The 23522-nt window shown below is 45.9% G+C and overlaps 1 protein-coding gene across 1 annotated transcript in view; it reads left to right on the top strand.

Annotated features, from left to right (window-relative positions):
- LOC146204259 (cell adhesion molecule Dscam1-like) overlaps positions 1-23522 on the top strand; it is a 541302-nt gene that overhangs the window by 490642 nt on the left and 27138 nt on the right. Inside the window, exons 10-11 of the mRNA XM_084589211.1 lie at positions 13019-13183; positions 18082-18152. Coding sequence (XP_084445337.1) covers positions 13019-13183; positions 18082-18152 — 236 coding nt within the window. The remainder of the gene's footprint in view (positions 1-13018; positions 13184-18081; positions 18153-23522) is intronic.

The raw sequence follows: 23522 nt of genomic DNA, 5'->3' as shown, positions 1-23522 counted from the left end.
ACGGAGGATACGATAACCAGCGTGTCTAAACAGATGTGCCGGTTAGCGTTCACTGCTGTAAGCGACCCTTCGAAAAACAGAACACCTCTGTGTAAAATTAACTGCTGTCACATAAAAGCTAACGCTTAATTAACATTCGCGTTGCGCACCCATAAGTGACTATTTTTTTATTCCACTTATACACGATTATTCTTCAGGCAAGAATGAAGTTATTTTTATTGTTAGCAATAAGCAAAAAAAAATAAATAAATAAGACACCCTTATGGTCTCCCCGGTTTCAGTGCCTGTCAGGAAGAATATGTAACATCATAAAAAGATGGTATCAAATTTGGCTTCTTCACTCACCGGCAGTCCTCAGTTTATCTGTTTCAAAATAATGGGCATACAAATTTTCAGCCCGCATGTTGCTCCACCAGACCACATATGCGTGCGTAAAACACATTTTCCCATTCGTCTTTCTGCACCATTTCACGCCTGCTTCATGATGCCTCCCGACATTACATGGTCGTTTCGTTTGCTGGTGACGCACGCAACGTCCTGTGGACATAAACAGAGGCAGGTTACTTTTTTTTCTGTGGTGTTCCTTTTGTTAACCTTTTTTTTTATATCTTTGTGATACGTCTCTAAAGTACCTTTGGGGAAGCACATATAACTACATTATGGTTATCAGTGTCGTCTAATCTGCTGTATTCAGTTCGCTACTCCACCTCTGGAAAACTGCTTCGACGCAAGGATGCCTCATCTCTGGTAGTTTTTTTTTTATTTCTTTTCTTTCTACAGAAAGAGGTAGCCGAGGCAAAAGGTTGAAAAACCTGACGAGGCCTCGGCACCCAAGCAAAGTTTGACAGACCAGTGAAATAATACATTGTCAATCTAGGCATATACAACCTAACACAAATAATAAACGCATATGCCGCAAAAAGATTGTTACACACGTGAAACCACAGCAGCAAAAGCAGTACACAACAAAAACAAAATAAATCGTATTACAGACATATACAATCGAATCATGATTTACCATTCAGTCATAAGCTGCTAACATAGGCGATTGATTCATTTGATCCAGTCAAGAAAATTCAAACAAAGTGTGGAGATCAACACACAAATCTTGAAATGTTAGATTGGAGAAAATTCAATATTGTTTGCAATTAGGTATGCTTTTATGTTACGTTTGAATGTGTTGCTTCTAACAGAGAAGTCAACATTAAGATTGGGCCTGTTAAGAACAGTGGGAACTTGGTAAATTAGTGTTTGTCTGCCATAGTTTGTTCGAACTTAAGGGGTAAGTTTCTTTTGGGTTCGAAGTTCATATCTTGCTAGGCTATGATCTAGTATTGATGGATGCAGCCTTTGCCGATGGAGGTCTTTTAACAAGTGGAAATAATAAATCTGTTGGCTTTTAGCATATCGTACTTGATGAATAACGGTGCAGTAGGCAAATGTTGTGGTCTACCATACTACCCTTCAATCGTTCTTAGAACCCTCTTTTGAACGACCATTAATCTCTCAAGGTTTCTGTAGGTCGTCGTATCCCAAATGAGGATGTAGTATGTGAGCCGCGAATAGAACAACGCATGGTATATTGAACGTTTTACACAAACCGGTACTAAACTAGCGATCTTGTACAGGCAACCGGCAAATTTGCTGATGTCATCAACCAGTTTGGAAACATGAGTGTTCCATGAAAGATTTTCATTAAACCAGACACCAAGGAATTTATGGTTTTTGACTTGTTTAAGTTGTGTTTGTTCATATCTTACATTTAAGAGATAGTGATCGACAGTATTTATTGGTCGGAATATAATATAATTCGTTTTAGAAAAATTTAGGCTGTCTATTAGCCTGTAACCAGATATGCAGATTTTCAAGGTAAGAATTTATCATACCTTCTAGAGCAGGCAAGGAACGGGCTGTAAAGAATGCATTAGTGTCGTCTGCATACATGACTATATCAGGTGATTCAAGTATCCGAGAGATGTCATTAATGTAGATTATGAACATAAGTGGTCCTAATATAGATCCCTGAGGGACACCCTGTTTAATAACTTGTTTGTCAGAACAGATACTATTCACTACCACGTACTGCGATCTATTATTTAAATAATTCCTCAGCAAACTAGAAGATATGCCTCTTACATCATAGTCAGACAGCTTTCGCAAGAGAATATCATGCTGAACGCAATCAAACGCTTTGCGAAAGTCCAAGAACAGCCCAAGAGTGTATCTACGGTGCTCAATGTTTTCAATGATCCTATCTTTTACGGTTAATAATGCGTGATCTGCACATTTACCTTTTATAAACCCATATTGGTCTATAACGTTGTGCTTAGAAAAAAAAATGCTTCTAGCCTACTGTTAATTGCTCTTTCAAATACCTTAGATATTACCGGAAGAACAGAGATTGGTCGATAGTTGGAAATTTCACTTTTCTTTCCACCTTTATACACCGGGCATACACGGGCTACCTTAAGGTCATTTGGGAATACACCACTCTGTAACATTAGATTAATGATATACACCAAAATATCAAACACTGCGGTCGACACATGTTTAATGGAATGGGTTTTATTTCATCATACTAATCAGATACGTTATTTTTTATGCTTTTAATCATGCTGTCGACTTCATGTGTGGTGACAGGCTTTAGTAAAATAGAGTTAGGTAAAGGCAGACTGAATCACTGTAGACATGACTACTCCACAACGCACTGTTTCCTGGGTTTCCGACATTAATAAAGAAATTATTCATCGCATTTACCATTTCAAAGCCAGATAGCGTACCACCGGCGGTTGAGATTTCATTTATTTCAACAGTTCAATAGCAAGTTGTCAAGCGACATGTAACCGAGCGTCGCCTGCAGGTGGCTGCGCGACCGAGGATCACCGGCGAGGCATGCGACCAACACGCTTTCGCCTCGTTGGTGAGAATAGCATTGCAATTTAGCCAGACGCGTTTTATTCACTGCCATTATTATAATTCTAAACCTCAGATATCTGATTATTCATGTGACAGTCCGAAGCTCGCCCAGGAGAAGGAAATAAAGGTGAACGAATTGTCTCTGCCCCGATACCGGATTATCGGTGATGAACGAACAGTGAACCCGACGTGTAACGTCATTACGCGTCCTGTCATCGTGAGTCCGCATGCCCTCTGTGCGCTGTCGTCATGACAGACACGCACTAGACCGCATAGCATTACTTTCACAGGGAATGCATTTTAGCGTACTACGCTCAACCGAGTTCCAATCACTTCTGCGTAGCACGCATATATACCCCTCGGCATTTTGGGGAAAAAATTCCTCTGGCGCCAACAAAAAGCGCCTGAGGCGTGCCTGTGCTTCCCGTTCCCCCGGTCGGCCCTATCTGGCAGAGCAGTGAAAACAAAAGGGGACTTTAATGGATGTTGGAAGGCTTAGTATTGTTATCTCCGGGTGCCAGACACCGGAGGGCTGTATTGACCGTATGCCCCGCCCGTCAACCTCTACCATTCTGTGCAGATAAGCGTGTCTATGCGCACCGCCGCTTCTCTCCGTGTCGAGCGTGATTTAAGCTAAAAACCGCAACTTAATTGAAAGAGACGTCGAACTCCTTGGTTTTTCCCGTCCGCATTTTGTAGTCGTAATCGCTTTTCCTTTGTTTTCTCGCTCATCATTTTACCTTTTCCGTCGCTCGTCTCTTAACGTGTCACGCAGTCTTCAACTTTGTTTTCGTACTGCTGATATTCTGCCTCTCTATAATAATTTTCTTTCTCCCCCTCGTTCGCTATTACGCTCTATTGAAATGCGGTGGCCATGTGGGGCCCAATTATGACAAAACCGCTCGTTGAGATCACGGTCGCTTTGCTCGCGTGACGCTGCTTTTTCTCTGTCAAACCCCATTCCGCGGCGTTTTAATCTGGCGGAATGGCTATCTTTCCATTAATTTGATGCGCTTGTCCCTCTCCTGCCTTGGTATGTCTCGATCTCCCCTCTCGTTTCCTCTCCCGCGATCTTGGATGACCCTTTAGAGCAGGAGAGCGCCACTGTCGGCCAGCGCTGCACGCGATGTCACTAACGATCGAGTCGCTCTGGTTAATTAATTTGAGTGGAATGCGTGGTGGGGATGTTCCGTTTGGAATTCTCAGCGCCGCTCGATGGCTTCTACATTCCCGAAACCGCACGGTCTTGACAAACGTCTAATGCGGCCTCTTTGCTTTGCGCCAACTTCATTCTTTTTCCTCTTTCCTTCTTCAGTGCACACATCCCATCGTCTTGATGCTGTTAAATATTTGCAAGATGCCTAGATACAACTTCTTTTTTTTTTTATTTCGGCTTCTTGTTTTTTTTTTCTTCTTCGTGCTATTGCAGCGAAAAACCCGGAAGGGTGATTGTGCTAGGAAAAGCAAACTTCAGAACTATACTATATAGGCATAGGTATAGAGTTTTTTTCTACTTATTTCTTTTAACGTCCATGTTTGCCTTCACTATAGAAGAGTATGCACGTTGTTTGCTGAGGATCTGCGCGACACGCTAAAATTTCAAATAGAAAGCTACTAGACTAGAAGCAGCTGCTGTGGAAAGAGAAAAACCTGCTGAAGCACTTACACTGCCTGAATACTTTTCTTTCTTTTTCTGTCTTGAGTCTAGTCTTACGCACGCAAGTAACAAGCACGCAGTTTTCTGGGCCCACACCGCATGCATAGTAACGCTGAAGGAAGGCAAAGAGAACTATCGACTCGTGCACCAAGAGCAAGCACGAATCCGGGAGCTGATACATTGCAGGAGCCCGGGTGCTGGTAGCCGGAAGCTATTTGTTTACGTTTTGGCACCAGGAAGGGGTATTTTGCGTTTACGCGGTGCTTTTTTTTTTTTTCTTTTCTGCATTCTTGAAGTTATCATAACACGCTTACGAGAACTTCTCATTTTGCTCAGTTCCTTGCCTTTCATTCTGGTCATAACTGAAAAGGACTCCTGGTGAAAGTGTCAGGGAAACAGTGTAGTTCTCGCGTTAAACTCGCATGTGTTTTTTGACACCACTTGAAAGAAGTGATTTTCAGAAAAATGAGACGAAATAGCAGCTTGATCTGTTACGGTACTTAATGGCGCTTTGTTCTAATTGTACTGCGTTCTTAAAGGGCCGTTAACAATATTGAAGTTATAAACGAAGGAACGAAGAAAGCAGCGGTTTCCTTCCTTCTTTTTTTCCCCCATCTATAGCTAAAGAAATCGTATAAGACATGCAAAGATGCGGGTTTAATCTCGGCTGCGGTAGCCGCGCTTCGACGGAAGGGAGACGCAAGGCGCCCGTATACTCCGCGATGTCAGTGATCGCTGAAGATTTAATCCCAGGTGTTCCAAATTTCTGGAGCCCTGCTCTGCGGCGTCCTTCATAGCAGAGGTCGCTTGGGAACAGTAAACCCAATAGTCTAAGCTAATAACCTGGTAATTACTCATTAGCATTCACTCAAGCGTCTTCGTACGACTACGAACCAAAGCTTTGGTAAGGCGATTACCCCGATGTTACGGTAGTCCTGCGTTCAAACCACAGACCAGAAAGAATATTTTCAACTGTGTAATTTTTGGTAAAGATTAATGGTTTTCCTTCGTAGCCGCATGGCTACAGTTTGGTGGATTGTACTTAGTATATGCTCCCTTATTATATATCTTATGCCTCTGCGGGTGTGATATAGCGGAATTTGGACGCAGGTAGTGTGAAAGCTACGATTTGCAGCGCTATTAAAAAAGACCCTGAAGCGAATCTAATGGTCATATCCTCGGATGGACTACCCTCGTTTGTTGCGCCAGGTCTTCGCCTTCCGGAGGGGGCAAAGGTGGGTCTCAACTTGCCCAGCGTGCTGGGACCTAGGAGGCAATGCGAAGGGCTCGCACTGATCCAGCGCTGTGGGCTACGGAGAAAGAGCATTCTCGGCGGTATCTAGAGCCTCATTTACACTCTTTGTCAAAAGGTTAGAGCCCATGGCGTTTTAATTCTAGCCATGTAGCAGGCCCCCTGCCACATTTGTGGAAGTCCTACCGCTGGAGGGGGAGTGACTAAAAATCTTCTTACCATCAGGAGATTTACAACACTTAGGATGCATTGGGACCTCATAAGTAAGCCCCCTTGGCTCCAAACGTATGGCAAAAGCTGTATACGTCTTCAGCAGGCGGCGGTAGGAGCAGGCGCTGCTACGGCTTCGTAGCTCCCGCTGAGTACGTAGAATAGCGTTAACGCTGTCTAATGTTTCGCTCCATTTTTTCTTTAACATTGCAAGCACTACTATAGTTTTATCTAGACGGAGGCTCCAGCAATAATCAGATTTAAAGCAACGCTGAAACACTCTCGTTTCGAATTATGACTTTAAAAAGTAGAATAAATGCCATATTTCAGGGTTCTATGGCCCCACCGTAGAGGCTGAGTGGTTACGGCGCTCGACTGCTGTCTCCAAGGATGTGGAATTGAATCCCGATTGCGGCGACCGGGATTTGATAGAAGAGAAAAGCAAGGCGTCCTTGTGCTGTGCGCGTTAAAGGGACACTGCAGCACGTTTTGCAGAAATCGAGATTTTAATGGCTTATAACAGTTTCTCACGCCGCGATCTCAATTATCTAATTAAATTTATGCAGAAAGAAGCGCCAATTGTCTTTTCTTTTTTTTTTAAGTTAAAATATGCGATCGGCTCTGCCGGCAGCCCGAGACACGCCGCGGACCACGCCGCCACCTACGATTGGTCGAGCTGTCGTGACGCCGTCGTGAGGACCCGAGACGCTGCCGATATGCATCCTGCGCTGCGTGGCATGTAGATCGCAGCTATCACAGCTCTCTGCGACGTTATAAAAGCTGTTGCGGCACTCTAAAGTGACTCTGGGTCTCGTCGTATGTATACGCACCAGATACGGCCGCAAACGACGCAGCATCGACGAAGCGAAGGCCAGCCATCAGCGTCTACTGGCATCGAAATGTGGCTCTGGCATGTAGAACGGCATTTTGCAAAGCTGCATATGTTTTTGTTGGCCGAAATTAAATGCATGTGTGGGAGCGTTCAACGACAAAGCGCTTCTAACATTACTTTCCGACTCGAGGCGTCCCTAACGCTCTGCCTAGTAGAGAAGTGACGAAACCCGTTGAGGTGTTTGCTTGTTGCCTGGCTAGCTGCGTGCGGACCGAGTACTCGGCGTATTCTTGATTGTGGTGTAGAGTGTTTTCTGTTCTCTCGAGACACGGTGAGACCGATGATTCGGAACTGCATGTTCCAGCCACATATTTTGAACATCGCATCGCTTCCCGAAATGTTTACATACAAATAAGATTCAGTTACCAGCAAAATAGTGTCGTCGCTGCTGCACTTGCCGGTATTGAAGCTTGGTCGCACTTTTTTCCTTGAAGGTTTCTGCTACAACTCCGTGTTCAGCGAAAATTACGCCCAGGGTAGTAGAGCGCCACTGAAGAGCCGGCGCTGGTAAATTTGCCAGCGATGCCAAACTCGACACGTTAAAATGATTCCAGAGCACAAAATAGTGAGCATAGACATCCAGAACATTAGCTGCAAGTCGTGAGATCGGGCAGCAAGCTCCAATGGTCAAGAATTTGTAATCGTTAGAACGGCAGCAATGTCCTGTACAGTTCAAAACATAAAGTCCCAACCTTATGAATGTGATCATGATATAGTATGCAAAAATGCTTCCAAGTTCCCCATTTTCGGTGTGGCCGAGTGGTTAGCGTAGAAAGCTTTGGAGTGAGAGGTACCGAGGTACGCGCACTAGTGCAGCAGTTTTTTTTTTGTTTGTTTGTTTCTTTTTTACTTTTTTTTAATGTAGTTGAGGTGCTTGGGTACTTTTCAGTTTTACTTTTAATCCGAGGCGTTTTTTTTTTTTTTTTTTCTCCGGGCGACCAGCGCCACCAGTGCGGCGCGTGCCATTATGCCGCGCCCCATTACACACAGTCTCCAGCATCATACAGGGCCCATATTCAGGTATGGCGCTGGGACCCAACGGCACTGGTTTTTGCAATAGTGATGCAGCAGTGGAATATGCTATTTTGTGTGCGTTGCTCCACAGCAGTATATTCGCAATATTGCTTTGTATGGTTATACTCGAATGGTAACTATACCGGAAGCTTGACGCAACAGATAGTCGAGGCTCGCAGCCGCTGGTGGAAACCCTCCTTCCGAAAGGGAATTCCGTGGTCAATAAAAAAAAAAAAAAAAAAAAAAAAAACATCGAGCACATGCCCGCTGCTCGTCTGCGATTTTTTTCGCGCGAATAATCGTATTTTCGCGTAGGACATTATATTCTTTCACAATAGGTGTTTATATATTGCTAGAAATTAGCCCTGCCCGGTGCATTGCAGCTGCTCTCAGAATACAACATACTGAATTCAGCAATTATTGCAGTTTCCATTGCCCAGTAATATGGTCGGCGCGAACTTGTCCCTTTTCACAGAAGCGACCCACTGCGCTCGGAGCTTTTTGTCTTGCGGGAACTTGTGGAAAATGACATCGTCGCAGCCGAAGGTGCTCGTACACCAGAAGGCACCGCAGTACCGCATGTTGGGACGGGTGTTCAACTTAAGCGACACGTTGAACTTCCGCAACCTCGAAACACTAGCAACAACACAGGCTAAAAACGCACTCGGGCTGCTGGGAGTGCCTGACCTATCCTCACGGTGACGTCACGCACGCCGGCGCGGGTGAGGTTCCTTTCTTTACTCTCCTCCTCTCTTGCGCCGTCGCGGGCCGCGGGAAGTTCGAACGATGCGATTTCAATTGGCGATTGCTCTGGTGTTTTCGCAATAATCGTAAAAATAACTTCACAGACGTACAGTGGAAGGTGAGCAAGCTTGAAAACCACTACAGTTTCCCTTTAAAGGGCAACTCTGGCGATTTTCCGACCGTACTAAGTTAGTGATTAATTTATATTGTTGAGAGCTTTGCCATCACAGTACGCGAGTTCATTTTTTACAACATCCAAGCAATAATTTTAAGTAAGCAGAAAACCTGTATCAAAATTGAAACTCCCGCGCGGTGCCCGGAGAGCACTGCTTTGCGTGGCGTCACACGAGGACGACACAGGCGTAGCCGAGCCACCCGCTGCCATCCTGTCGAGGTGTGCGAATGTCAATCGCTGTCACGTACACCACCATGTAAAACATACTATTTGATGTCGCGGTGAGTCGTCCTCGATGTCATCGGGCAGTGACAGCTAGGACTCGTCATTCGGTTGCAATTGAAAAAGGAAAAGAAAACATAAGCAGTACTCGGTATGCAGGACAAATGCAGGATGCGGTGTGCAGGACAAATGTGGCTAAATTCCCTAGAATGTTCAAGCCATTTTTTCACTCACATACCCTGATGCAAGTGGCAGGAATATATGAGGGGGGGGGGGGGGGGGGGACTTTACTGCTAGTCCAAATTTTAATTCTTGCATCGATACCGACCCAAAATACGCCTCGCTGCGAGGGAGATTGTTGTAGTAATACCCCTGCCACAGCAACAATACTCCTGCCACGCGGAACTTTTGATGGCATTCCCACCAAATGACACTTGCTCGATTTAATGTCATTTTTGTTTTCTACACGCTGCGACACGACCAAAACTACTGCCGTTTACCAATAATGGCAATTACGATGGATAAAAAATTGGATCATGCACAGAATTTGGTGAGCCTTCATATGTCACGAAAATGATTGCGCTGTGAACAAAAGCAGATTTCTAATTAATATTCATGTCTTGCATGCCTTGTAACCAACCTGCTTATCACGACTATCAGCTACATTTACATTTAGAGTACGGAAGGTGCGTGTTAGAGCCCAGGAGGCCGGGTGCAAAATCTTAAAGCGCCCGGGCTGGCCAATTTCCACTACGTATACACTTCATACGCGTCATACAGGCATTCTCTAGCGTGCAGTCCGACGGATGCAGAATTTAAGTACGCACCCGACGGTGAAGAATACAGCCCCTCCCCCTCCTCACAGGTTCGTTTGCTCTGGTTAATATATGTTAAGCGGTATTACATCGAAAAATGACCGACCCCAGCCGCATCAAGAAAACAGACGACAAATGCGCAACGCTTGCCGCACTGGATGCCGCGAGCTTACCGCAAACAGTGCGGCTTGCGAGAGCGGCGGACAAGGGCGCTCTGGCCGTGCTCAGCGCCCTTAAACTGTTTAACATCGAAGCCACAGCGGACTGCGCTTTGGAAATGATCAGCGCCATAGTAAGTGGTGTATTCGTGGAACAGTCTTACTGTCAACCTAACTGTCTCAGACTAAAAGAATGATGTAATCTCGGCGACACCTTAGCAGTGGAGCTTGAGTACGAGATCGGATATGAGCTGAGCCATATATCAGAAGCTGGGAGCGGCGAGCGGAAATTCGCTTGTAGCGCAGTTATCACCAGAATCTCGTTGCACATCACCAATCCACGGTAAGGGTTATTTTTAACATTCATTTATCAAAGCGCATGTTATTTAAGCGATCAACAAATTTTGCATGCTTTTTTTTTTTCTTTTTTTTTTTTTTTTTTTTTTTTTTTAAGGTGGCTCGCAGAGAATCTCCCGTGTCCCGTGCAGAAAGAAATCGTCGACACAGCATCCGATTTCAACCATCGACTGATAAAAAGCGAGGCCAAACTCCTCCATCAGAAGCATCCTGTGTCGGTAGCAGTTCTGTGCACATGTGAAATGTTGTGAGCACCGTTTTCAAATTCAAAGGAGGTGTCGGATTGCAAGATCCAATTTATCGCGAGGCTTTTTGTCCTCGGGAAATCGGTGGTAAATTAATGTGTTGTTTTTCGCTGAACAATTCGTGAATCCAACAACCAAACCAATTCGCTGCTACAAGGAATACATTAAGTGTTAGCTGAAAGTGCAAGGAGATGATTCCACGATTGATGCTGTTTGCAATCAAGCTGTCGGAGCACAGCACGTCAGGATAAGTTGCCCCACATCGAACAAGCCGCGCCCAGTAGGGCCGCTGCATTGCCACCGTCGTGTGGTCGATGCTCCTTCACGACTGTGGCGTCGTCAAGCATAGTGTTGACCGTAAAAATTATATTCTTGACAATGCGAGTCGTGAGTCCCGGGGGCCTATGTTTAAAATTACTTTGTGGGAAAACTAAAGCATTCTCAATTGTGCATTTGACATATGTAATCTCGCTGTTGAAAATACCTTCCGATGCAAATTTTGTTGATATCTGTGAGCATCGAAAAATTGCCAAAGCTGCCCTTTAAAAAACCCCAGGTGAGGGAAATTTCCGGAGCCTTCCCCTGCGGCCTGAGTCACTGGGACGTTAAGCAGTATAACCCAAAATAACCCAGTTCTAGATTCTTGGGTATTTGAGGCAAAATGTCTGTAGAAATAAGAAGGACGAATGGTGAAAATTCAAAATTTTCAAACTTCAATCATTTTTTTTTTAAATCTCACCTGAACAAGTACGAATGTAACAACCGAAATGAATGCTCCTAGTTATATCTTGCAGCAGCTGAGATGTAATGTGATCGTAGACTATGAAACCTCTTTTTGTGCATCACATTTTTTTAATCACCCCGGAAATCCAGTAATAAAATTGTGACCCTCAATCTTGATTTCAGTGCTACTCATCATCATCATCATCATCATCATCATCATCAGCCTGACTATACCCACTGCAGGGCGAAGGCCTCTCCCATATTTCTCCAATTAACCCGGTTCTGTGCTAGCTGCATCCACTTGACCCCTGCGAACCTCTTAACCTCATCCGCCCACCTAACTTTCTGCCGCCCCCTGCTACGCTTTCCTTCCCTTGGAATCCAGTTTGTTACCCTAAGCGACCATCGGTTATTCTCTCTTCGCACTACATGTCCTGCCCATGCCCTTTTCTTCTTCTTAATTTCCACTAGAATGTCAGTGACTTGAGTTATTTCTCTAATCCACTCTGCACGCTTCCTATCTCTTAATGTTACCCCCACCATTTTTCGTTCCATAGCCCTCTGAGTTGTCCTCAACTTAAGTAGAACCCTCTTGGTTAGCCTCCGCGTTTCAGCACCATACATGAGTACAGGTAAAATGCAACTGTTGTATAGTTTCCTCTTGAGCGATACCGGTAAGCTGCTAGTCATAATCTGCGAGTGCTTACCAAATGCGCTCCATCCCAATCTTATTCTTCTTGTTATTTCCTTTTCATGGTCTGCATCTGCGATTACTACCTGTCCTAAGTAGACATATTCGCCTACTACTTCCAGTGCTTCGCTACCTAACGTAAACTGCTGTTCCTTCCCGAGGCTGTTGAACATTACCTTAGTCTTCTGCATATTTATTTTCAAGCCTACCTTTCTACTTTTCCTGTCTAGGTCATCAATCATTATTTGCAGTTCATCCCCCGAGTTACTTAGCAAGGTAATGTCATCAGCAAATCTCAGAATATTGAGGTATCCTCCATCTACCCTTATCCCTAACTGCTCCCATTCCAAGTCTCTGAATACTTCCTCTAAGCAAGCTGTGAATAGTCAGTGCTACACACCCACAGTCAGAATGGGATCACACGCGCCTGTCGGTGAAATGGCTGTGCTAGGTGTTTGTGTGAGCTAAGAGGTGATAGCGGAACTTACTTAACCTGGACATCTTTAATCGTAGAAAGATTGAATGGCAACCCTTGCTGCGTGTCCGCACGGCTCATGCCCACACCTTCGTCATGGGCGCTTTCACCTGAGAAATTTCGGGAGATAGACACCCCTGTGCTGAATGAATGTTCCCACTCGCTTCAGGCGCCAATGCACTCTGGTTTATTACGCCACATGATTATCGGGAGCGGGACATTTGCTTAAATGAAGATAACTAAAACGACTCATGAAGTTATATCATGGGCTACCGGTGCGCTGAGCCTCCTATGAAGGTGGTAAACTACTGCACCAAGGAGGTCGTATTCTGATCTGGTGGTATTGATGCGTCTTGTGTACGAGCGTTTCGCCTTTGTTTTTTTATGTCTTGTTTCTTGTTATGGTGTACTTCAGTAAGCACTAAACTGTCCTCGCTGTGTCTGAAATTTCTCTCTTTCCCTTTCCACGCAGACGATGAGGCGGCGCTGCGCAACATAACGACCAACAGCTCGCTCACATCGGCGACCATCGGTCCGCTGCGGCCAGCCCGGGTGTTCAGCCTGCGAGTGAAAGCCGAGAACGGCATAGGCTGGGGCCGCTTCAGCGGCTGGGTCACGGCCAACACGGAGGAGCACAGTAAGAGCGCAATTGGAGGCGATGGCCCCTTTCTTCCTCTGCCCATTCCCAGCCGCGTACCTGGCATCACGGCCGTCGCAGCCCCGATGATAGCGGTTGTCGGCTAATGAACCGCTAGTGCGACCGCACAATCTGCGCATGTTAAGAACGGTATCGCCACCGGCGGAGCCTGCGGCCTCCGCAAGGAGCCATTTTGGCGAAAGTGGAGGCCCTTCTCATCGTGCAAGTTTAGTTTCGCCCACGAGATCGCTCCGCTCGCTCCTCGAGTGCGGCGGCGATTCCATGCAGCGAAACAAAGGTTCTGTCTGGCACAGAAAGTGCTCGCTGAAGCGCCCTATTCCTTGCGGGTAAAGATCGGAAAGTGTGTGTACTTGCGTCGTACAGGAGTGCCCAGCTTCGCGCCGGCTGCCTTCTGTCCCGGGAACTTTTAGGAGAGTGCTAGGAGGCGGGGGGCCACCACGTGCTCTAGGTTTTCTTTCCTGAAAAAAATTTCGCCCTACCCCGCACCGTGCTAGGATTCCAGGCATGGGGAGTCGTCTTCACCAGCAGGGGAGGACGGAGGAGGGGATCAGTTTCTTTTCATTTCGGCTGCTTCTTCATTAGGAGCTCCCGCCAGGGGCGTTTTGTCGCTCGCAGAGACAAAAACGAATTCCGAAGCGTCTCGCACAATGACGTTTCGTCGATTAAAATCTGCCGAGCACTGCTTTCGTAGCTACGGGAGGCAGCGTGGGAGGAGGTAAGCGCGGCGCGTGCCGCCGTCCCATTGTTGCGTTTCTCAAAAACTCAGAAAGGCGGATGAATGAAAAGAAGCGTTGCCGGCACAATGCCGCCGCGGCGGCGGAGCGCGGGCGATAGCGCCCAAGGAACCCAAGCGAAAAGGAAGCTCCGGGCGGCGTCATTCGAGACGAAGCGCCAACGCTTTGAAGGAATCCTTGCGGAAGGAGCCGGCGACAAGAATGAGCGGCCCGATTTTCGACGAAGGGAAAGGAGCACACCCCCCCCCCCCCCCCCCCTCGCTTCTAGCGGCGATCCGCTCGAAACACGCGCGCCTTCCATCCAACTAGCTCACGCAACAAAAAGGCCCCGTCGGTAACGAAGACGGAGAAGGTGCGAGAAAAAGAAAATCTTTTGTTTCACCTCTCAGCAAGTCCTCCTTTGTTTTCTGACGCGGATCTCGAGATTTCCTTTTTTTTTTTTTTCTTTTTCAGCGCTTATTTTCCATCCTTCCCTAGCTCCCTCTACAATGCCTTTACATCGTCCTTCCCTTTGTACCCTCTCCAGGGCCGCATTCTGTCGTTTTCTCTTAGAGGCGTTATACCTATTTCTCTCTGTTGTACCCCAAGGCTGTTTGTTACTGCGCAGGCCGCGCCTGATTTTTTTCCCCCTTGATGCCACCTTTCATTTCTAGTTCATTTTTTTTTTTTTTTTCGCACGCGGTATTGAGTACGTGTGTATTCCAGTAAATGACCAAGTTTCTGTGCCCGCATTTTGCTGGTTGTCTCAATTCCAGCTTTTGTTTTTTCTAGGGAGCAACACCTCCCGTCCTCCTTTCCTTGTTTTCTCTCTCTTTGTTTCCTTCTTCCCGCGATTTTTCTCAGCAACGTACTTACGTGAAGAGCTCGACGCTGCGAGCCTCTTCGCGGCCTCCTCTTCCTTTGCGTCCCGCATCCCCTCGTCGACAGTTTTGTTTCCCACGCGTTATCGCTCCTTTTTTTAAATATAAAGCGAACATCTTTGATAGTTTCGCCTCGCCTTCACTTGTTTTCTATTTTCTTCCCCGCGCTCATTTTGCTTCGCGGTTGTTGTCTCCACGCGCTCTTCACTCTTGGGTGCTTCGAGTCCCGTCCGCGATACCCTTTTCGCCACCGCTTCGTTCTCAGCGCAGTTACACCCGCCGCACATTGTCTGGCTGGTTTATTTCAAGCGTTTCTGCCGCTGCTAGCCAGCCAGCTCCATCCTTTCCCGCCGTCTCACTTTTTTTGTACATTCTTTTTCGTCTTTTCTCTCTATTACATAGGCCGTTTTCCGACGCGTCCGCCCACTTCTCGAGCCTCCGCGCCAGTTACATTCGGCTTCCCTTCGCGAGGCGCCCGACGATATCCCGTCCTTCCGCGAGAAATGCTGGCAAGTTCTCCATCATACCGAGTAGGCCAGGCGAGAATGTAACGAAGCGGAAGAAGGCAGCCAATCGATGCAACGTACCCAAACACCAAAGCCGCTCGAAATGCAAGAAGGCAAGTAGCGAGCGAATGGAACGGGGAAGGAAGGGATGTTACGGCGCCTGGCACAGCGTGCACCGAGAACGAGCGGTAGCGTGTAAAAGCTGAGAACAAAAAGAAGTGTGCGGGCAAAGAAAAAAAAAAAAAAAAAAAAAGGCGTTCTGGAACATGGGCCGTCGATCGGAACCGTGTTTTCGACACGGAGATGGCCATGGAAAGATGGACATATTCATGCGACTTCGTAAAACCGGAAGTCTAGCTCGCGAAAATGTCAGTGAGCTTCTTGCCGCTCCTGATCTTTTTTTTTTTTTTGTCCTCTGACACAAGAACAAATAAGAGCAGGATATGAAAGAAGAAAAAGAATGGTTCTAGTGAAAGCTTTAGCCTCCCAAAAAAATGCGTGCACGAAGTCGCAGGTGTGAGTTCACTTCAGCAGATTTCGGTGTGAAAAAAAAAAAAAAATCAAAATACTTCGCTGTAGTCGAACTCGGGAATTCGATGGTGCACAAAAAAAGGGAGTAGTGTGAGGGGGAATGGCAAGTGGAACTATAGGGACAGTGCGAGAGCGGTTGACACAACAAAAATAACTCTAATAGAAAGCGCAGATATAATTACAGGCCAAGACTGACACGATGTCACTAAGCATAAAGAAAAAAACCTGAATCGAACTGGCGTCTTTTCTTCTTCTTTTTTTTTTTTATATAATAAACGAGAAAGGAAGACGGATGGAGTTTTTAGAAAACAAAAAGAACTAGTTCAGAACGAAGGGAGAAACAAAGCGAGGAGAGACCGCCGCGCCACATAATGTGCGATATCAAAGTTATCGGCGCGCAGGGTCCGAGAGCATGAGGAAGAGAAACGCGAGCTGCCATTTTCTCCGGCGTCGCGTTTTTCCAATTACGCTTCGCTCGAGCGCGCTCTTGTCTTCCGTCTGGCCGTGCCCGAAGGCGCGCGGCGCGCGAGAGTCATCGTGGCACGTCGTCGTCTCCGGAGCCGGCGAGCCGTTTCGAGGCCCCTTCGATCGCTACGGCGTGCCTCTGCGCGCCTCGGGTGCATCAAATGCGCATACGTGATGGATTTGCACTACTTATACATGCATCAGCGTGTACGGCCGAGCATGTTGTTGCCCGATACAAAGTGCCGCGCGACAAGGAGCCCGCCTCTTGCCTGATTCCTTTGTGAGCGTCGCGCCGCCGCCAGCGCGCCGCTGCTGCTTGCGCACAACGCACCGCTGGCGAGGAGGAAGCGTCGCGAGAAAGCGGTTCACTGGCCGCCCAAGCGCTAGACGGAGCCACGCTTGCGTTACACTTTCCGAGCGGACATGCGCGAATGACGTGAGGCAGTATGGGTCGCTGAACTGGTTGAACCAGCGACCACGGTGCCAGCGACCCACACTCTTCCGCCGACCACGCTAACCATGCGTTCTCACCGAGGGTGCGAGAGTGCGTGGACGTGCGGCGTGCGAAAAGGGGCAGAACTCGCGAAGCCGTACAAGCGTATATACACTTTCTCCTCGACGACAGCCAAGATATTTTGCATCTATGAAGAGGCTGCGTTCGAAAACGTTTCGTTGATCTGGCCCCAGAATACACCGAAGGGCCCAAGGATGCCGACTGGCCACGGACCGACCTAGCCGGCGAAATAAAAAAAAGAAAAAAACAAGAACAGAAAATAAAATTGCTTAATTCTAATACAGAGCTAGAACTGAGATTACTAATATCCGTCCTAAAAGCAAACTATGTTAGCGAATTTCTCGCGATTTGTAAAATGAAATTACCTGCTGGACTGTCCCATCGCCTTTTTGTTTTTCTGCGTGTTAAACGAATTTATATTTCGCTTTCTGTCTCATTGCATTTTACATCCAACACATTCACTGCGCGGCGTCTTCAATGAAGATTAAATGACGGTCTTCCTTCGAGACTAATGCCGCCATGTCTCCCGCATGAGGCGCGTTTTTAGTGTCTTCCGCAGGTTTCGCGCGTAATACAAACGTACACGTGGCAGATGTAGTACCTCGCCCATTGTTCTCACAGCTTGGCTCACGGTTCGCTTTCGTTCTCTCAAGTCTACGCTGAGTGGAAACGGCACAACGAGGAAACTGTTGGTTGGTTGGTTGGTTTGCGGGGTTTAACGTCCCAAAGCAGCTCAGGCTATGAGAGACGCCGTAGTGGAGGACTCCGGAAATTTCGACCACCTGGGGTTCTTTAACGTGCACTGACATCGCACAGCACACGGACGCATCCTGAAACTTAGCATAATGCTTAGAGAACCACGTATAGCAAGGAAGTGGCATGGAGGTGCAGTTCATTCTCTAGCAAGAACTTCAGCTGAGTTGTATATGCGCGCATAAAGTCCTCTTCAAAATAAAAAAAATAAAAACTTCCGACACTTTTTAGCCAACTTCGACTTCCAAAGATTCGAAAGCGAGTCACCTGAACGAAATCTGTGTTTGAGGCTCGAACAACTTTACGCCCACGCCTTGGCGCCACATTTTCAGCCCATAGGAAGAAATACAGATTCCTCGTCAACGTAATTAAGTCATAATCATTTTGAAGCGCTCTCTACAAATCATTTAGTTACATTAGCCTTCCTTTACTTCGATACCACGGTAGACATCTTTTACTATGTCATTATTTTCAGAATTAAATCCAGTTTTGCTTTATTTTTTCTCTCTACCAGGTCCCGCAAGCCCACCGCTGAACATAACTGCTCGGCCAACCGGTCCGAACTCCATCAAGATATCTTGGGAGGTGAGACACAGTATTGCTGTTATAAAAGAAGACATATATGTTTCAAAAGCGTTTTACATTTTAGTCGCGAGAAGCACGCACACATGAACGCCCACATACACATATGGTGTTGTGCGTGCCCTCCTCAGATGAGAGCAAAAGCTAGAGTTGTCAACGTTAATCAAAATACCTGGTAGATTTTAGAAGGTCCATATTTTCTATACAAAGGGGCCTTGATCCAATTTACGTGAAAGGCTGTATTGCTGACTACGTAGCAATTGAGTTAAGCGGCATAATGTCTTAATTAGTTGACTAATTAACTAAAACTTTAATAATATGGTTCTCATTTTTTGATTTGGAGGCGTGTCGTATTTGCAGAATTGGAGTTCGTCCTCCTAGCAGTACAGCCGAGAAAACGTTCGTAATATTATGTTACGAGCTGTACGAATGTCTGATGGGCGGCTTCACATCGTAACCTAGCGACAGCGAACACGTCTGACGTAGATTGCTCCACCCTGCGTTTTCCGTCACACTGCTAGTGGCATGCGAGACCCAAACGGGCGAACGTCAGCATTGTTGTCAATTTCGCTTCACGCACTGCCTCGTCACTTTGATGCCGGATTTCAAGCGCAATGAGTAAGCGCATTCGGTATCGACGCAGCGGCAATCAGTGTGGCCGCGGTCGAAGCGAAACTGGCAACGATAGCGCCGCGTGCCCGTCCGGGCCTCGAGCGACGTCAGCAGCGTGAAACAAAGCGCTGGACGGGGTAATTCTTAGATGCGCTCGCAAGCCGTCTATCGCGGTGACGTTTTCGGGCCTCGTAACGCGCGCTACATTTCTTCTATTAATTTTTTTTTTCTTGGCTGTACTGTTTAGAGGAAGAACTTCAATTCTGCAAATACAACATGCCTCCGACAAGAATCAGAAAAATATTTAGAAAATTTCATTCATTAGCGAACTATTTAAAAGCATTTTTACATGGTGCCCGCCTTAGCCCTCAACACAGCCATAGGACAAGATTAATCTTGCCTTTTTTGAAAAAATTTTTTCGAGGGACTTTAGCGACTAAAGTAGTGAAAGGCGAAAGCCTGAGTGTCGCATTCTACCACGCAACTGCCACTCATTAGTAATTAATTAAATAATTAGTCATTATTGACCAGTTAGACATGATGTAGGTAAGTAATTAATCATTGGATTATTAATTGACCATTACTTATTTGCTGATTGAAGAACTTAATTAGGCAATAATTAGTAATTAGTAATAGCTACTTGTTTGACAGCGTAATATCGCTGTAATAAAAACTAGCTGGCATTTTCGTTCTTTCTTTTCCTTTTTTTTCTTTTTGGCGGGGGAGGGGGGGGGGGGGAGTGTTATAACCACCCGAAAAACAGTCAGTTACAGATCCCATGGAGTCACATACAGCGGTAGCGAATAGATTCATAATATACAAAAAGGAACGCAAGTTTCAGTAGCTGCGAAATGCTGCCAGATAAAGTTCTTGTGGAAGGAAATATTGCATGACACATACGTATTCCAGCGCAGTGGCAGATGCCACAGAAAGCGCTCTTTTGCGGCCAATGAAAAAAGCAGAGGGACGGTTAACCATTAAAATTACAGAATTCACGTCCAGTCCAATTTCGCAGCCATGGAAACTCGCAAGTATCAAGTGCAAGCAGGCACGATACCGGAAGATTATAGATGGCACTTCTCCTTTAATTCGCTGGCACATTGTAGCTATTTCTTCTTTTTTTTTTTCGCGGAAATAGTCTTTTAGCACTGCTGCACCGTTCTTGGAACATTGCTTCATCCCAGCTTTTGCTTCCTTTGGCAGAAGTCATCGGTGGGTGATAATTCTGAGAACGAAAGAATCTATGCCGTTTCTTTGCGCAATTTTTTTTTCTTCGCGCGTCTCGCATCAATGGTTCCGTTCCTAATTGAAGGCGCTAATTAGTGGGCACTGGACAGCCATGATCGATAGCGGAGAGGCGCGTTCAGCGCCGCGCCGAGCGCAAGTCCTTTCGACTTTTTTTTTTCTCTATTTTTTAGCGCTTGAAAAGTTTTTCAGTTATAGATTCCCACTGTCGGAAAGCGGTCGAAAAACGGGTCGCACTAGGGCTTCGTTTGTCCAGCCCTTCGTGCTAATAGCAAAACTCGAGAATTAAAGAAACGGATGTGTCAATTCTGTTTACTGAACGGAGCAAACATCACCGCGGAGAACGAAATTAAGTCCGCACATTGAAATGTCGGCTATTGCTGCAGGTGAGTTTTACTCCACAAATAAAAAAAGATTGGGGAGTGTACTTGCCAAAACAGGTCATGGCGCAAGTTATATTTTAGGGATACTTTTACCTGTCTGAATATTTTTGCTTCTTTTACCGCCCTTGCTGCTTCAGAAACTCTAGAACCATTTGTAATCGATGTGTGAACTCTAAAAGTGTATGTTATCTTGAAGCAGCGGGCTGAATCTTAAGGCGTGTTAACTGTTAAAACCCAGAAGATAAACCGGCAGCAGTGATTCGACTTTAGGCGTATGCCATTACAAAGGCGTGAATGAAAACGTGGTTGTAAATATCACATATCAGTCCTTGTTCTGCGTACCGGTGTTGCATGTCGGTTGATCACATGGGAGGGGGGATTCTACTCGTAATCGCCAACTCGCAGTAAACTGTTTCGAGCAGCCTTTGACAAGCAGCCTAACCGCTTGGAGGCAACGGTACTATTTTCTGCCTTACTAATAAATCTGTTGAGTCACCCATTTCGCTGTTTTTCTACCATCGGGGTAGGCACCAAACTGCGTATCGTTTTTCTGTATCTTTCTAGCTTTTATCTTTGCGCGTTATCAACGTGCAGTGACTGAGCTCCATTCTCCACAGCGCACAGACCTTGTAGGCGCAAAAAGAAAGTTCGTACCATTAGTTCATGCCATATATCTTTATATTCACGGCCAAAAAAAAAATGTGACGTGACACTCGCGATGAAGTGTTTCACTAAATTTATTTGGTCCAGTGGAGTGTCGAAAGCTGGACCACTAATGGGGCGCAGCAATTTTGCCTTGGTTCTTTAGCATGCCACAGTGAAGTGACAACTACGAAGTAGAGGTTCCTGTAAGCAAGGAAGACGTGGCACGTCAGGCGCTGTCAGGGCACCGAAGAAACAAAGTTCCCTAAATGCCAAGTTAAAACGTGCGTTTCATTCGTTTGCCGAGTTCGGTAGAGAGAAAGAGAGCCCGGTTTCCCTCAGAGTGCCCGCCAGCATTTGCAGGAGCAGCTCTGCACACTGTCATTACTGCGGCTCGGTCTGGGCGTTGCGTCTCTGCACGGTGCGCCTCCACCTGCGAGCCATCCCGCGCTTCCCGCAAAAGAACTCCTTCACCTTTCCAGGCAGCTATCGATTTATTGAGCGCTCGGACGTGTTCATGACTTCTCGCACCGCACCGGCTGTTGGTCCCTCTTGCTAGCGGATTCGTCAACTTCTGGCGCGTTTCTTTACGAAAGTATCTGATTTATATGTTACGGTCATGGATAAGTTCGAGAATAGAGTGGGTAGCAGCGTTGTATGTGGAGTTTAATGCCATGAAGATGCACTTTGGTCACAAAAGACTCTGTAGCGAAGGGCTGCGGGTTGATTTGAACCACCTGGGATTCCTTAACGTCTACTGACGTCGCACAGTACACGAGTGTTGATGCATTTCTCATCTGTCCAATGACGGATTCGATCTCGCAATCTCATGCAAATGCAACAGCCGCGAACGACCTAGCCACTGAACGATAGATGGTCACAACTATAGCCACCACATTCGCGAACTGTAAAAGCGCGTCTTTAAGATCGGGATTTAGCGTATTTCGTAATGAATCCTCCATGGAGCGTCTCGGCGCTCTGCTCTCGAAAAAGATCAGTGCTGCTGTTCTCGAACGCACAACTAGAGCGTCGCATAAATGACGTTTCGTTTTCTCGATCTAACACACTTTCAGCACGCCTTGCCATAACTGCATTTCGAAGGAGCAGCAGTGAGGGCGGCAGTTAGAATGATTTTTTTCCCCCGCCTACGGAGCACCAGGAAGGAATATTCAAGGAGATTTGGATTTTTTTCTCGCATTGCAGCACTCAACGTATAGACAGCAATGTCGGCTCAATAATACCACTTCTCCAAGTTAATACATGCCAGGGTACGTTTGTAAGTTAGCCTATGTGCATGCCCCGTTAAATCTTGGTGTACATCAGGCCAGGCTGCTGATATCACGGACACTAGCCAGCCGTGCAGAGTCATGAGTGCGAGCTACTTTGAAAATTACTTTCATTGATTTTATGACGTCAGCTGTAACTTCAACAGAACTGCCAAGCCTAAATGGTGCGGATTATGAGCAGTCGGCAGCAGGGCACAAACTACACCTTCGTTTCCCATATATTATTCCTGAACAAAATTATCTCGTACGTATGAGCGAAAGTTCCCTCGAGACACAGCTCCACCGAATCCAGTGACAGCATAATATAGAGATCTTGCTATTTATCGACATGGCTCAGCAGTCAAGTCATTCTGCAGAATGAGGTCGCAGGTTCTTTTATGGCTGCTTGCATTTAGTTGCAATCTAAACGAAAATAAAAGTAACGACGGGCTATTTAATTGTACTTGGACCAAGTGAGAATTTGGTGCGCTAGCACTTTGGTTCGCACTTCGGTTTCAAGTTGCGCATAATCATTGTCGCACAGTGTTAACCTACTACCTTATAAAAAATTGAACGAGTAAAACTGCGCTAAAAAGACGAGACGTAAGAAAACACGGGCACAAACAAGGCGCTTGTTTGTGTCTGTGTGTTTTTCTTACGTCATGTCTTTTTAGCGCAGTTTTACTCGTTCAATTAATATGAACCAACTAGCCCTTCAGAGTGTATTAATGCCCCACTTTAACTATGCCGTAACAACGGGCCTGCATGGATTTATTTATTTATTTATTTATTTATTTATTTATTTATTTATTTATTTATTTATTTATTTATTTATTTATTTATTTATTTATTTATTTATTTATTTATTTATTTATTTATTTATTTATTTATTTATTTATTTATTTATTGTAAATACCTACAGCTCCCGTTGGGCATTACCGCAAGGACGTCAATTTAAATCACAAAAGGTCAAGAAGAAAACAGTCAAACGGCGGCTGCAAATTAGTTACATACCACTAAAACACAATAAACTCTTATCCTAATTAAGGGGGATGACAACACATTTACTAAAAAAGTATGAAATATCCCGGAAAAATATGTTAAACATGCATTTAACAGTACACCGGGAGTGTCGTGTAAAAAAAACATTTAAAGTCCTCTATGGCAGATGGAAAATTGGATGCACACACTATGTCATATACACTATACACACGCTACAGTAGCGT

Source organism: Amblyomma maculatum, chromosome 1 (genome assembly GCF_055883805.1).
Source record: "Amblyomma maculatum isolate TAMU_Amacu chromosome 1, ASM5588380v1, whole genome shotgun sequence".
Taxonomy (NCBI): Eukaryota; Metazoa; Arthropoda; class Arachnida; order Ixodida; family Ixodidae; genus Amblyomma; species Amblyomma maculatum.
This window is presented reverse-complemented; position numbering and strand designations above follow the sequence as displayed.